At 40.9% G+C, this 14,444-nt stretch overlaps 1 protein-coding gene across 1 annotated transcript in view; it reads right to left on the bottom strand.

Annotated features, from left to right (window-relative positions):
• Positions 1–6,158: 6,158 nt before the first annotated feature.
• Positions 6,159–14,444, bottom strand: part of CA3 (carbonic anhydrase 3) — a 146,147-nt gene continuing 137,861 nt past the window's right edge. The window contains exon 7 of the mRNA XM_069621293.1: positions 6,159–6,859. Coding sequence (XP_069477394.1) covers positions 6,740–6,859 — 120 coding nt within the window. The 3' untranslated portion in view covers positions 6,159–6,739. The remainder of the gene's footprint in view (positions 6,860–14,444) is intronic.

Raw genomic sequence — 14,444 nt, 5'->3', positions numbered from 1 at the left:
AGTTGAAATTTCATATATTCAAAGTCTTTGCCCCACTGTGGGTCCAACCTATGGTCCTGAACAGTGTGGTCATTTCAGCCGTAAACTTAACCTGTTTGTTCCCACTGATATCCCCTCTCAATGATGTCAGTAACGGATTGATAGAATTCACATGCATTTTAATGAAGAATTCCGCTTTCTTTTTCAGGACCATGGATTTCAGTGAGAACAAACCAAGTTCAAGTCTCAGCACTGCCATCGGTATCCCTTGTGGTAATCCCAATAGCTTACGCCAAAACTTGCCCTCTATTACCTGGAGCCAATCTAAGTTAGTACTCACCAAGGCCTCTAATCCATATATTACCATGGGCACCAGGCATTGAATATATAATTGGCATGCAGCCCAAATGGAGTACCCACTCTGGTTTCCAGAGAACTGGGAGATCATGGCAGTTAATTGGGAAGCTTTTGTTTTACGATTTTGGGGACAGGTATCAAAATTTCTTTTAGAATCGAATTCTACTCCCAAATATCTATATGAGGAAGTGTAATGGATTTCATAGCCTCCGACATGCATGCGGGGGCACCTGATCTTCCCATGGGAATAGAGAATAAGTTCTGTCTTGTTCTGATTTATTACTAATTCATTTAGTTCTGCATATTCCCAAAGCCGTTCAGCGGATCGTAAAAGACATCTGAATGTGTGGTCAAAAATTACCAAATCGTCTGCATATGCAATTAGCAGACAATGATTGGTGGACAGTTATGAGCAACTCTAATAAAATCAGGGATGTCCGATACAAACAAATTGTATAGAGTAGGTGCAGTAACACATCCCTGCTTCACGCCCGAAGTTGTTTTATGGGTCTAGTGATTGTTCCACTGCCATCTAGTCTCAACTGTACTGTAGTATTACAGTGGAGAAGCTGTAAGCAATAGAGCAACCCCTCAGGTCAGGCCATTCCCTTCAGCTTACTCCACAACTTCTCCCTATTAACAACATCGAAGGCCGCCTTAAAATGAACATATAAGGTGAACAGTAGGGGATTATTCGGTTGCAGAGCTTTGTCCCTTAAATTATTCATAATAAAAAGATTATGAGAAATAGAACATCTGGCTCTGAAACCGCTTTGAAAGCGGTCCAGAACCCCTATTCCTTCAGCCCAAGTTTGGAGTTTCTGTAATAACAAAGAGGAGAACATTTTCCCCAAACAGTCCAACATGGGCAATAGTCTGTAGTTACCTGGCTCAGATCAGTTCCCCTTCTTGAATACAGGAACTAATATTGCAGTCTGCCTAGTCTCGGGACTTATACCTTCAATGCGAACCTTTTCAATTAAGATTTTCAATACATTCGCCCAAAAAATTGGATTATTTTTCATGACTGTATTTGCAAGGCCATCAGGTCCCAGTGCATGGGAAGCCTTAAGATTTGAGATTTTATCAAGAAGTTCAACCACACTTACTGTGAAAGGAGGGGGGATCTGCTTAACTGTGGATGGCAATTCAGTAGTCTCCACCATATTCCCATTATACTTTTCAAAGAATCCCACCGATTCTTCAGCATTTATGGGGTTGATTTGGAGAGTTGCCCTGCTCCCCCTCACCTCACCGAGCAGGGCCCAGATGTTTCGGGTGTTTCTTGAGCAGATAACTTGCACGGTCTTTTGCCAGCATTCCAGTTTTTTGGTTCTTTTCCATTGTTTGGACCACAACCTATATTGGTTCTTCAATTCTCTGATTTTACTATTAGCCGCGATCATGTAACTAATGGTAATCTTTATTTTACGTATTCCTGCCACACATGGAGAAGCAAAGTAGTTATTGTCCCATAGCCTTTTGGTCTGTAAACTCTTAGCTTGCACATGATAAAGTGATGAATCATTGGTATGCACTTCATGGTGTCAGAAATGAGTTGTAGAAGTCTAATGCCCATTGATGGCAGATAAAAATAATTCAAATCTGGCAATGAGAGGACACTAGATACTCGTTGCAAGTGGAGGTATTTAATTGCCATTATTGTTTGTCTGTAGCCCACAATTAAGCTGGCAATAACTGATGGTGGTGGGGTAATAATGGTATTGGGCACATAGATACAGAGTGGATTAAAGAGAAAGATAAAGGGGGTAATTCATGGATTATTTGCGCCGAAAAAACAGGATTTGTGCACCATTCTGCTCCCAAATTCCCATTTGTAAAACAGGGATTTGCGGGCAGAAAGACGCACAAATACCGTTTTTCTTCCACGCAAATAATCCATGACTTACCCCCAAAATAGGGGAGAATGGTCATCTTGACTGCATTACTGTGACCAATCGTACATAATGAAAGATTGTACAATTTTTTTTGCTGAGTTCTAGCTAGTAAAATACCATAATTAGCTTGAAATATAGTAGCCCAATCATTTAATAGAACTACTCCACGATACATTTCATCTGAATATGGCTCTGAATTGGTGACCATGTATTTCCAGGTTGCTGATAGCAAAGGAAGAATCTGGAGTACAAATTGCCATGTCATGTGCTTATGATAACATCCTCGCATATTCAAATGGTGGGAGTGCATATGATTTGACACATATGATGTTATAAATTAAAGGTTCTTAATACACAGCAAATAGGAGGAGGGAGGATAGACAGCTCTGTCTGGCTTCTCAAGTAATTTGTAGGGTTTGGGATATTTTCCAATGAATACATATATAGCCATTGCTACTATAGATGGCAAGTGTCCAAGCTAATAGATTAATGGCTGTTGAATACCCTTTTTGTCCAAAACACAACAGTGAAAAGCCCATGAGACCCAATCAAAAGCCTTCTTGGTGTCTAGCAGTATTGAAAGGTATACATTACTAGTTTACATGATGTATAGTAGTGTTGGGAGGGTATTAGTAAGCCTAGTACAAATCTATGTTGCCAAGGGTAGGCAATGTTCTCAATCCCCTAGAAAAGTTTGTTGTGTGTGTGTATAATTTATCAGGGATCAATAAAGAGATTGGTTAGAATGAGTATGTGACATTTAAGGGCCTTTTAAATATAGTAATGTTTGTTTTTATGCTTCCAGTGTTTTTGTATCATTCATTGTGCAAAGAGACAGAGAAAGAAGGATGGGGCAATAACAATTGAGAATTTAATCCAGAGGGTATCCCATCAGTGGCATATGATATATGATTCTGTAGTGCGCATATGGGAATATGTATTTTGTTGAAGCTAGGTGGTGTCCTCAGCTTCTGAGCACCTTATTGTCAAGACTTCTTATACGGAAAGCATTGAAATAATGTCAAGTGGTTGATTTATTTTTCTTTAAGATCTCATGAGTATATTTTCAGCTATAATATTCCTTGAAGTTTTCCTGAATGGTATAAACTATTATCGTGCCATCATTATGTTTGACATCTTTAAATTAGTTTCTCACTTGGTCTGAGTTGAGCCGCAGAGCTAAGATTTGACTGGTTGTGTCCCCCATGTCATAGGGTATGCTGTGATTATATGGAATCCCAAAATAACTAATGCAATTACAACGAATACAAAACACCGAAAACGAAAATAAGGAATTAGCGAAAAAACTAAAAAGGGGGTGGGGAATGGGAATAGTGGTTTTGGGGATGGGGGAAAGTGTTAGGAAAAAGGGGGGCTTTGGAGGTGAACCCCCCAAAAATAACAAATAAAGAATTTGTAATTTGGATTTAGTTGTTTTGTATTCGTTGTAATTGCTTTAGTTATTTTGGGATTCAATGAAATCACATGTAGACTTTCATAGTTCTTCATTCAGACTGAGGCAAGGATTGCCTTAATCTCATTTGAATTTATGTTTGAAACTCATATGGTAGAGTGAGAAGCATATTTTGTACTGTTCAAATGGATTCACTATTTCCGATCATTCGAGTTTATTGTGCCTCAATTCCTTTAACAAGCGGTTGTAATACCCTGAGCCCAGTGTTTTCCTCTTGATATTTGAGATAACAATCAGATGCTATAATCCCTTGGAAACGACATTTAAATGTAATCTGCATTTTAACAAGTAAGTGTCGTCTTCCCCCTCCCCCCTCCATCCACAGAATTCCCTCTGCCTCTCCCACTCCCACTTACCTTCTTTTCAGTCCATTTTGGGAGCAGATGCGCTGGGAACACTCCTGTACCCACCGCAGCGCGTCCACTCCCGATCTATGACAGGTCGCCATAGAAAGGAAGAATGTTTTACTTGTAGTCCCTTCTTTCCTTTCCATGGTGACCATTTGTTTTGTTTACTTCGTTTTGGAACAAAAACAAAAATTCTTTTAGACCCCGGGCTGGGATACTAATAGCAATAAGCCCCTCTCAGAGGGGCATTAACACTTCAGGTAATGCCCTGGGTCATTATCTGAAGTGGTAATGGCCCTCCTGCTCGGGCCCATTGCTTAAATAACAATAAAGAATTTTAAGGAGATATGCATTTACAATGTCCATATGACAACATTTCAGCCAGATGTTGCTATTATCAAGAGTAGAGAGGACATAGGGCCACATTCCAGCCACATGTTGCTATGATCAAGAGTAGAGAGGACATAGGGCCACATTCCAGCCAGATGTTGCTATGATCAAGAGTAGAGAGGACATAGGGCAACATTGCAGCCAGATGTGGCTATGATCAAGAGTAGAGAGGATTTACAGCAACATTCCAGCCAGATGTTGCTATGATCAAGAGTGGAGAGGTGTTTAATAGCCCAGCTAAATCACTTTTTATAGTAAGTAATCCTCCAAGTGGTGAGTTACTGATTTCTAGTATGATATTAAAGGTTCAGCGTACTATCTGTGGATAAATTGCCTCAGCTAATTTAAGCAATAGAGTGTTCCTGAATACAGGGTTATCCTGATTTGGAATGTATGTTAAAGGCACTGTGTAGGGTTGTATGCTGAATTTGATATCGAAATAACCTGTTTACCTTAATGGTCACATTGAGAGCTGGAATTAATAGTATTGACATTGAATATTAGAATGGCAGCCTCATAGTTGAAGCACTGAATGTAGTCACATCACCTCTTCTTGTGCCACACAGGCAAGAAATATTACAGTCTTTGTATGGTAGGTGAGTACCTTCTAGCAATAGTATATTTGTTTGTAGTTTTTTTAATTCACTTAGCAGAAACAAAAACAAATGTACAATGCCAAATCCAATTAAATATATGCAAAAATCTAGGGTACAATTACGACTTTATCTAGATTAGTTTTCTGTGGGCCATCATAAAGGGCATTTTCAGAATCCAGCCATTTGCATATGTTCACACACTACATAAACCATTTGAAAGGAGCAAGGAGGTTATAAAGGACAAAAACGGGGGGGGGGGGTGGTGCAGTACAAGGTGAAACAAGCTTTGAGCTGTATGGGGCATGTTAACAAAATCTCTTGCCATTGGGGTGGGGGTGAAGGGTGGAGAGCATATAATAGTACCGAGCTATCTCTTCCACAGCTTCTGTGAATGTAATGCCAGCTCAGGTGCAACAGCACTGAAACAAGCAGACAGAAAAAGAACAAAGCAGGGGTGGGCTTTCTTGTGAAAAATCAGCATATTCCGACCTGTCCTCTATAATCTCCTTGTTCCTTGTTCATGGTTGGGTGGAGTGAGCAAACATATGCTAATGACTGGGCTGTGGAAATGGGTAGAGACTTGGACCACAGAGAAGTTAAACTGGATAATGTACCAATTGAGCACTAGATATTTGTATGATGTTTCTTCAAGTTAATAGTACCCTACTTTTGTTTTCAGAGCATTTAGATTCCAGCTGAGTACTGAGTTGGACGTTAACGATGTTTATAGTTGGCCAGACAATGCTTGAAAGCGAGGGATTCTTGGAAAGAGTCGTCTGTGTCATCTGATTTTCACCCCATTGTAACGATGCCCAGTGAAAACCATTCACAGCCCTCCCACACCATTTGCTTGTCATTGCCTCTGGGGGAGTCCCCCGCCTATCTCGAGACCTTCCAGAGCAAATGGGTGGGCATGGTCTCTTCCCTGTTTGCTCATTGTCTTCATGGGCAAAGCAATAGGAACATCACGTGACACATTCGCAGTGATTAAAAGCAATCCACAGACCCAACAGCTGATTTCAATCATACCCAGACAGAACATGGATAAACATGTATTTCACAAGATTTCCTTTCATCAAAAAGACGATTTAAATTACATCATACAAAGAAACAGAAGAAGGAATTGTATGTTTTTATTTGAATACCTGTATTCTCTTTATAAACATGTGGCATAATAGCCTGAAGATCATGTAACAGATAGCAAAAACAACATCTCAAAACAACAATCCATTGCAATTATATTCAGGTACTAGTTGGGTTGCTACTTTCTACTTTCCCTGTCGTGCCGCATGATCACATGTTTCGCTTGCAGATCGCTCCTTAGTTTAATGCATAAGCCATCTTTCTAGACATACCATTCAAAGCATTACCTTGTTCATGCTACAGAAGGTGGAATACAGCGCTAACACCATTAGCTTCCATTTTGTTATCACGAGGCATTCATGGTAAACGTACAGATCCATGCAAGCGGCACACACACAGTTAAACATGTCTTCAGTATCTCCACGGTGGTGTCTTGCATTCGTGTCTACAGTATGTGTCCCATGATGACAGGCTGCTTTACCCTGTCAGACTCGGTTGCCAAGAGACTGTGCAGTAGCTGCTAGCATCATAAATCCATGGCATAGATTCTGTTGCACTTGTTGTAAACCATTTCCGTGAGTTTGACAATCAGTTTCCAGGTCATTCTGCCCATCCCTAATCGAAGGAGGCTCTGACTTCACGGCCTTTCAAAGGTTGTGTTGGGCGAAAGTTGTCCACCATGTGGCAAGGGGACTCATCTTCAGCACTGGCATAAAGGCTGCGGAACTTTTCCATCTGCAGAAAACAATGTTTTAATTGTTTTAGTTTTGTTTGTATGCAAACACAAGAAACACTTTATTGGATTGGAGAAATTAGAAAATCAGAAAAGAAAGACACCTGGTATTAGAGTCATGTGTATCTGGAATATCGTTAGAACAAACTAAAATAGGTTAAATATGGCATTGCAAGACCAACCCTACAATGCTGATAAATCTAAATTCATGATGCACTTCTTAAAAGATTTTGAACTCCTTAAAATTGATAAGTTGTAGTGCATGCATGGAAACGGATCATGTGTTCATTTGTTTTTGTATATTTTCTTTTTGTGGGGACAAGGGGTGGCGATAATCTATCAATGTTCTGAAATAAAGAAACACAGCTTGACAAAAGCTGTTTTAAAACATGAATGTTTAAATTGTTCTCAGCTCATTAACACATGCCTTCATATTTACATGCAGTAGTTGCCATCTATTCAAGCAATCTGATATGATGGGCAATGAGCTATTTTAATTTCGATAGGAATCTCTTTTTGCCAAAGCAAATCTTTAAAAAAAAAAGGAGATTATGTAATTGGACTGATGTTATAAACTGTCTCTTTTAAAAGCTTTGCATTGTGAATTACTCATGGTCATTTCCAGTTTATATTTTAGTTATTATAAAAAATGTGTACGTCTTACTGAGAAAATTATTTTCAGAACGAAGGTTATCATTCCAGGATGGACAGTGTGTATAGTATTTCTTTAGAACTATTTCAAAATACTTTTATGAGAACGGGGAAGGAGACAAATAGCACAAGTGAAGGTTGCAGCCTGTTTTGCATAATTTAAAAGAGCATTTTGGGAACATAAGAACCTCAAATCTGTATACAGTATTTGGAAAATATGGCTGTGATAAAAAAAGGTTATATGATAGAATCACTAAGTACATAATGAACACTGGGCTTGGAGCTCCTTTCCTTTAGCACTACACACCCTAACTAATATGTTGAATACTGTCAATAGGTACTGCATCTTAAAGTCTAAATATTTGGATGAAAAAATCAAATGGATGTAAAGTCAGTCACTCCGTTGCAGGTTATGTGCCATTCAAAATGCGCAATGCATATGCATGGCAGTGCACATTCTCAATTGCAAATGGACATACTTCCTGAGAGAATTATATATATATATATATATGACCGATTGTTTCTCCTGTGTCAATTTGTTTGTAAGTATAGGTGATGCACATTCACTCACTATATCTCAGTAAAAAGCATATCCGTATGCCTGATCCAAAATAGTTCACATAAAACTAATTAACATTACGTGCATTAACACACGATAGTGTGCTCACACATGATAGGGTGGAGGCTGGAACTTGATGGGTTTATCAGAACGCTTGGCATGTTTGCAAGGGTCATCGGTGCCCTGAGCATACCGTCTTCTGTTCTATGCCTGGTCCTGTGTGCCACTCCTGCCATTGTTAACTTGTATTATTCAGCATCATGCAGCCACCGAGTTATCAGCAGAGGTGCTCAAAAAGTAAATGACAAATAATGCAGAACACTCCTACCAACTAATACTTGTTCTTTCTATGGTACTTGGCCTACATATTGGACAAATAAGGTAACATTTGCAGGCATATTCTGAGGAACTCATTCTGCCTAGGCGGAGGTAGTTCACTTTTCTCACTCTACTTTAAATATGTACTGAGAGTTAAGGCTTGGCTTATTATTTCACCCCCTGCCTATTGCTAATACAGTTAGTCCCTAAAATTGATGGTAACACTCTTTAAAGGTAGTAAGTAGGTCTTGACCTCTAACAGGTATATCCTATTTATTCGTGTATTAATGTATTGACCTCTCCCAGGCCCGTACGTTTCGCAGCATGGTACAACTTCTACAGAACAAGGTACACAAGTAAGACAGTACATAAATCATAGAGTCCAGAGGTGTTGGGTCCAGGGAGGTTAGCCCAATGTCAGATTAGTCATGTTTGTTGACAACCAAGTTTTGAGCTGTTTTCTGAAGATAAGGTAGGATGCTTGTTCTAGGATGTGGGGAGGGTGCAGCATTGTAGATGCATCTGTGTGTTATAGAGAGCATCTTGAAATCAATGTATGCTTTGATTGCCAGCCTGTGGGCATCCCGTCTAAAATGAGAGATATGATCTGAGTGTCTGAGGCCCCAGACAGCCCGGAGGGCATTGTTTTGAATAAGCTCTAGTTTTAGAAGATTTTTGCAATAGGTACCTGCAAGGATGACATTGCAGTAGTCCAATTTGCTGCCTATAACGCCGCTAGTCGAGGGGAAGGCAGTTGTCTGTGGATAGGAATTTCCTGCTGAGGTTGATGAGTCTAGTGGTGTAGGCTGCTGAGTTCTGTATCTAACTGTACGCCCAGTGTTTTCACCTGGCTAGATAAATTGGTAGGTTTTCCGTCAATGTAGAATGATGCAAAAGCGGGTTCAAGGCATTTAAGGCGGTGCACGGAGCCTACTAGAAGGAGCTCAGTTTTATTGTCATTGAGGAAAAGATGGTGTTCCACCATCCAGGCCTGAATGATGCTGTAGATTTGATTTATGTTTGTGGAGTCAGTGGCGTGGTTAGCAGTTACTTTTAGCAGGATTTGAGTATCGTCTGCAAAGTTTGTGTAAAGGATTACAAGGTTGTCGAACAGTGGCTTTGTGTACATGTTATACAAAGTAAGCAAGATGCAAGAGCCCTGAGGGACAGCACAAGGCAGAGGTAATGGGTTGGCGGCTTCCGAACCGGCGAAGACCCTGGAGGATCGCTCGCTGAGAAACGATTTGATCCAGCTGGTGGCTTCTCTGGAGAGATTGAATTTGGTGATAAAGTGTTGGCAGAGAAGGTCATGATCAACAAGATCAAAAGCTGTGGAGAGTTCGAGAAGGAGGAGGATAACTACTTTTCTGGTATCCGGGATGCCATCGAGATAGTTTTTAAGGTCAAGGAGGGCAGCCTTGTGCTGTGCCTGGGTCTCAAGTCAGATTGGCGATAGTCAAGCAGGCAATTTGTTCCCAGGTGAGTTTGGAGTTGGACGTATGCAGTGCAATCGTCTTTTTTTACAAAGGCCCATCTGCACGAGAAAAACAATCTTTTTGTGGCACTGGATATGTTAAAGATGGCATGTACTAATGCTTATAATTATCTAAATCCACAACCTAAAGCCATAACATTATAGGAGGTGTAAGTCATAAGGGTTGGCTGCATAATATCTCTAAATACATGGACATGTTTTCTGTAACTATGCCTGTGTTACTTTGACCTGGCCACTGGCATTTACATGGCCATGTAAGCCCGGTGACAGTTGTATAGAAAGTTGTAAAGGCAGTCTCTTTGAAGGATAAGAGAGGTTCTGTTCAGAGTGTGTGTCTTTGCATCAATGTTGGATATCAAGAGAACTATGACAAGCTCACTCCTATGATTTCATTTCCCTCTTTGTTGTGAGTTAGATTTGTATGTTTTGTCTCTCTGACCTTTCCCACTTGTTCCCTTTCTCGCTCTCCTTGGTCCTGTTGTCTTTTCAAGCCACGGACCACGGTCTGACTGCCAGCCTGGGTGGGGTCACAATTTGTGTCTACAAGTCTCTGCTCTTTGAGAGCAGTACATTGGTGAGGTGTGCAGTATAACATACAAATAACACAACATAACATTACAGGACATATCGACACTAACCAACCTCTGAGAGAGGGTCACACTTGCCAAACTGCTGAATGAAAGGTTGGCACTTATTAGAGGATTCTTAGTTTAGGGGGATTTGGAAGCTAGCCATGAGTCACAAAATCGGATATAGGATTAGGTTGGGACCTACAAACTTTGCATCATCTTGGGAGATGTCTATATCATTGTTAATTAGAGGAACATGAGACGAGTTGCACTTCACAAGCAACTTCCAGTGACAACCTATTGGGAGTGGAACCCGTCAGCCTCAGGGTTCAGCCCTAGGGGCCGAGTTGTTTTTTTGTTTCCTATATTCCCTAGTTTGTTTGCTGTTGGATCCTCCTACCTTGATTCTTGGAAGAGGCTGGAGACAAGAACATTTCTGCTACTCTAAAAAGCCTGTGTAGCTAAGCAGACCCATATGAATTGAAGAGCAGTGATGGTAAACCCTGTGCCATGTTGGGATAATGAGGGGTGGTCTGCCTAAATCGCACTCTGCTGTTTCAAACTCCTGTCAAAGAGCACACAGCGAAGACCCAGAAGAAAAATGATGCTTTTTGTAACATGCCAAGAAGTCTCTGGTTTAGCAGAGACAGATGTTTTTTGAGCATGAGATCCCTGTGGGGTACAAGAAGAGTAATGAGTGAGCGACACAACTTTGAACCAAGTATCTTTGAATCAGAGATGCATCCATGTTCATCATCACCAGACTGGAACTGATTATATATCAAACAATATGTTAAAGCCAGAAGGTAAGTTGCCGAACAGTTAGCATTTGCTGACCACTTTTAGGGAAATGGGTAAAGAAAGTGCTGGTAACAGAATTACTGCCACTATCATACCAACATATTCTGAATTTGGAGGGAAAGAGGAGGCAGTACCTAAAGCACTTGGCTGGAGGCTTTCCACCAGTTTACCTCGAAAGGTGGGGGAATTACCATAAGTAGAAATTCTCGTAACAGACCCTGTGATGGGGAACAACACCATATCAGAATCTGGAGGATTTGGCTCCAATTCTGGGGCAGTACTATAATGGTAAAGGTAATCAAATAATTTTGTTTGTTCGCTTTTTAAACTTTATTTCAATACAATATGTACCATAAAAGCCAACATGTCAGTCCAGAAAAACAGACACCCCTCGATTGGAAGGCAATGTACTTTGTTGGCCGAAGGCCAACCGCCTCATGTGTTTAATATTAGAAAAATGTAGCCATAAGCTTGACTGAAGTGCAGCCATTTGGTGGTGACTGAAATTGCCATTTTGTTTTCTCTAACATTTGCCTTTTGCTTCATGTCAAAACTGCTTCGCTGAAATAGTATTCTGCTCCACTGGTGCATAACGCAAGGCCGCGAGAGACATGTTGAAACATAACGCAGTAACCCAGACAGAAATGCCCGGTCTCCTCCCTCACATATCCTTGGGAAGTAAGCAGCAAGGCATTCTAATTAGTACAGCAGGTGCCAGCTAGTCTCGGAAACACAGTAGAAATGGTAGAAGCGAACATTAAATGATTTGAATTATGCTCTTCTTTGCTCTTCTTTGCGGCCCCCCTTTCCTGAGCCCTGTAAAACTCTGGGGAGCAAGTTGACCGCCAGCACACAAATAGAAACCAGGCGATAGCAAGGCCTGGAATGTGTCTCTCCCCTACGCACAGCTTGCTTGTAGAAACAGAAGCATTGTGTTCTTTAAACAAAGACTTAAGTCTGTAGGTTCACGAAATTGCAAACTGTTGCTAAATGAATGTTTGAAGATGCCATACTCGTCACCATTGTCAATCATTGTGCCCAATTCAAAGGAAATGTATTAGGGACGGTATTGGATGTGTCACTACTGATTGTAAGATGCTTGCTTTGTATATATGTAACTGTTGTACGATTCTCGTCTTTCTTGCGTCCCCCGAGGTCTGGTAGACACACGTCGCGGTGCGCGGGACCCAGTTGGCCAACTGAGACTATTTGCTTTGCAATAAACCCTAGATTTTGGGAATACAACCTCGTGTCTGACGTATCAGTTTGTGTGTGGTGATTGTGCCTTGTTTCCACATGCGAGGGTCCCCTGGGGGCCCCTTCAAACAGATACAATACACATCCATAAAACACAAAAAGAAACATGACCACATGAATAAAATCCAGTGCTAGAACAATAGAAACACAAAGTGCAAATGTACAGATCTCGGTGTATTATAGACAATTTTGGTCGATGAGGAGAGTCCTCGCTGAGTGGGAATATACAATCACTTCTGCCGATTTGTTCGGCAAGCATAGGATCTATTTTCCACCAAAGGAGCCAACCACTTTCGTCAGGCAATAGACCATCTACTACATAATGTCTTTTTGGAATCTAGGACAATTGGATAGAGATCTAACTCAATTCTGGCAGGAAGGTTAGGAGCACAAGGAGGTTCTTCAAGAATTTGTTTTCTGTTTTTGCCAGATGTGAAATATTAGTCCAACCCCACAGCTCTGCACCGTAAAGTGCTGCCTTCCAGGCTTGGGCTTTATAAACCTTTAGAAACCTCTAAGCTACCCCCACTGCTTTGGTAACTTAGCCAGGGCACCACTATACCTAGCAAGCACTAGCCCAGCTTTGCCCAGCTGGCAGGATTTCCACTGGTAAATCAGCTATACCCGTAAAGACTCTCTATGTTTCTGTGACTGACGCTTGTTGAAATAGGTAGAAGCAGCTGCATCCTTCCTTGATTCATTATTTTAAGGATGTAGGTAAAAAATCTGCTTGATGGCATCATTCATGTCCCTGTCCCCTGCTCTATCAAAATTATGTTTGTTTAAGTTTGGCAAAAGCTTTAAGATCTTAGATGTCCTGATCGTCCTCTTTTAATGTTCCTTTAGTTAAGTGCAGGGTGTAAATAATTACAGGATCTTGCAAAGACGAAATCCGCCTGTGATAATTCCTCTATTTATTATGGTAAGCCTTATTGGCCAAATGCACACACACACATCCTAATCATACTCCTTGATCTCCTACACTCTGGACTTCGGTCCTCCAAGGGCATTCCTAGCAACAGTGCATTGAGACTACAATAATGGTAAAAGGTGCTATATAAGTTACAAGTATGATACAATACAATACAATACAATATGAGTGGTCACTGGACAATCAGAACAATTTTGCATGTTGCCCATTAAGTTTGAAAATACATACTACTCTGCTCATACCCCAAAATATAATTTCCAGCATGCAATTCACTGTTATTTTGAGAGATTTTACTCATGTATAGGGCTTATTTCCCCAGACCGAGTCATCACTAATAATTGATAATTGACTGATTCACACTGACTGATCTTTGATAATATGACATCTGATGACATCCCAGGAAGCAGTCCTGCAGGCTCCTCTGAGGCTACATTTAGGCCTGATGACTCCTGCATGAGGAAGATAAAGGAGAGCAATAACTTCCCCAGGGTCACCAGCACGTTTTATGACTGGTGTGATCCTCAACAATTCCTACTAAATGAGGGCCTGTGTGCAATCACGTGAGGCATTTCCTGCATTTACACCCCTCCAAAATGAATGCCTCTGCTTATGAAATCAAGTAAATCGAGTAGTAGGCGGTGGTGGAAAATTAGCCTATGTGGAACTGCGTTGTTCTCTTCTGACAAGTGACGAACTGCCCCAGGTCTTTACACTTACTACCCCAGGTCGTGACAACTCACTACCCAGGGTCATAGCACTGGAATCCATGCAGTGGCTCCAAATGATGGGTGGTGAGCTATTGTTCTAAATTCGCTCCAGAATTTCTGCTGTAACTTTGTTCTTTTGAACTTGTCACAATAGACTTTGTGACCCTTGATTACTGTTCAACAAAGTGCTGGATTTGTTTTTCTTTTTTGGGGGGATTTACTGGGTGCTAAATTGGATAGATCTGGAATGTTCCTGCAGAGTTACCTGTTAGGAGGGGAGTGTTTGCTAGATACTCTTT

This window comes from Ambystoma mexicanum, chromosome 5q (genome assembly GCF_040938575.1).
Source record: "Ambystoma mexicanum isolate Mex_15411 chromosome 5q, UKY_AmexF1_1, whole genome shotgun sequence".
Lineage (NCBI taxonomy): Eukaryota > Metazoa > Chordata > Amphibia > Caudata > Ambystomatidae > Ambystoma > Ambystoma mexicanum.
The sequence above is the reverse complement of the archived record's forward strand: the minus strand, read 5'-3'. Positions and strand labels throughout refer to the sequence as shown.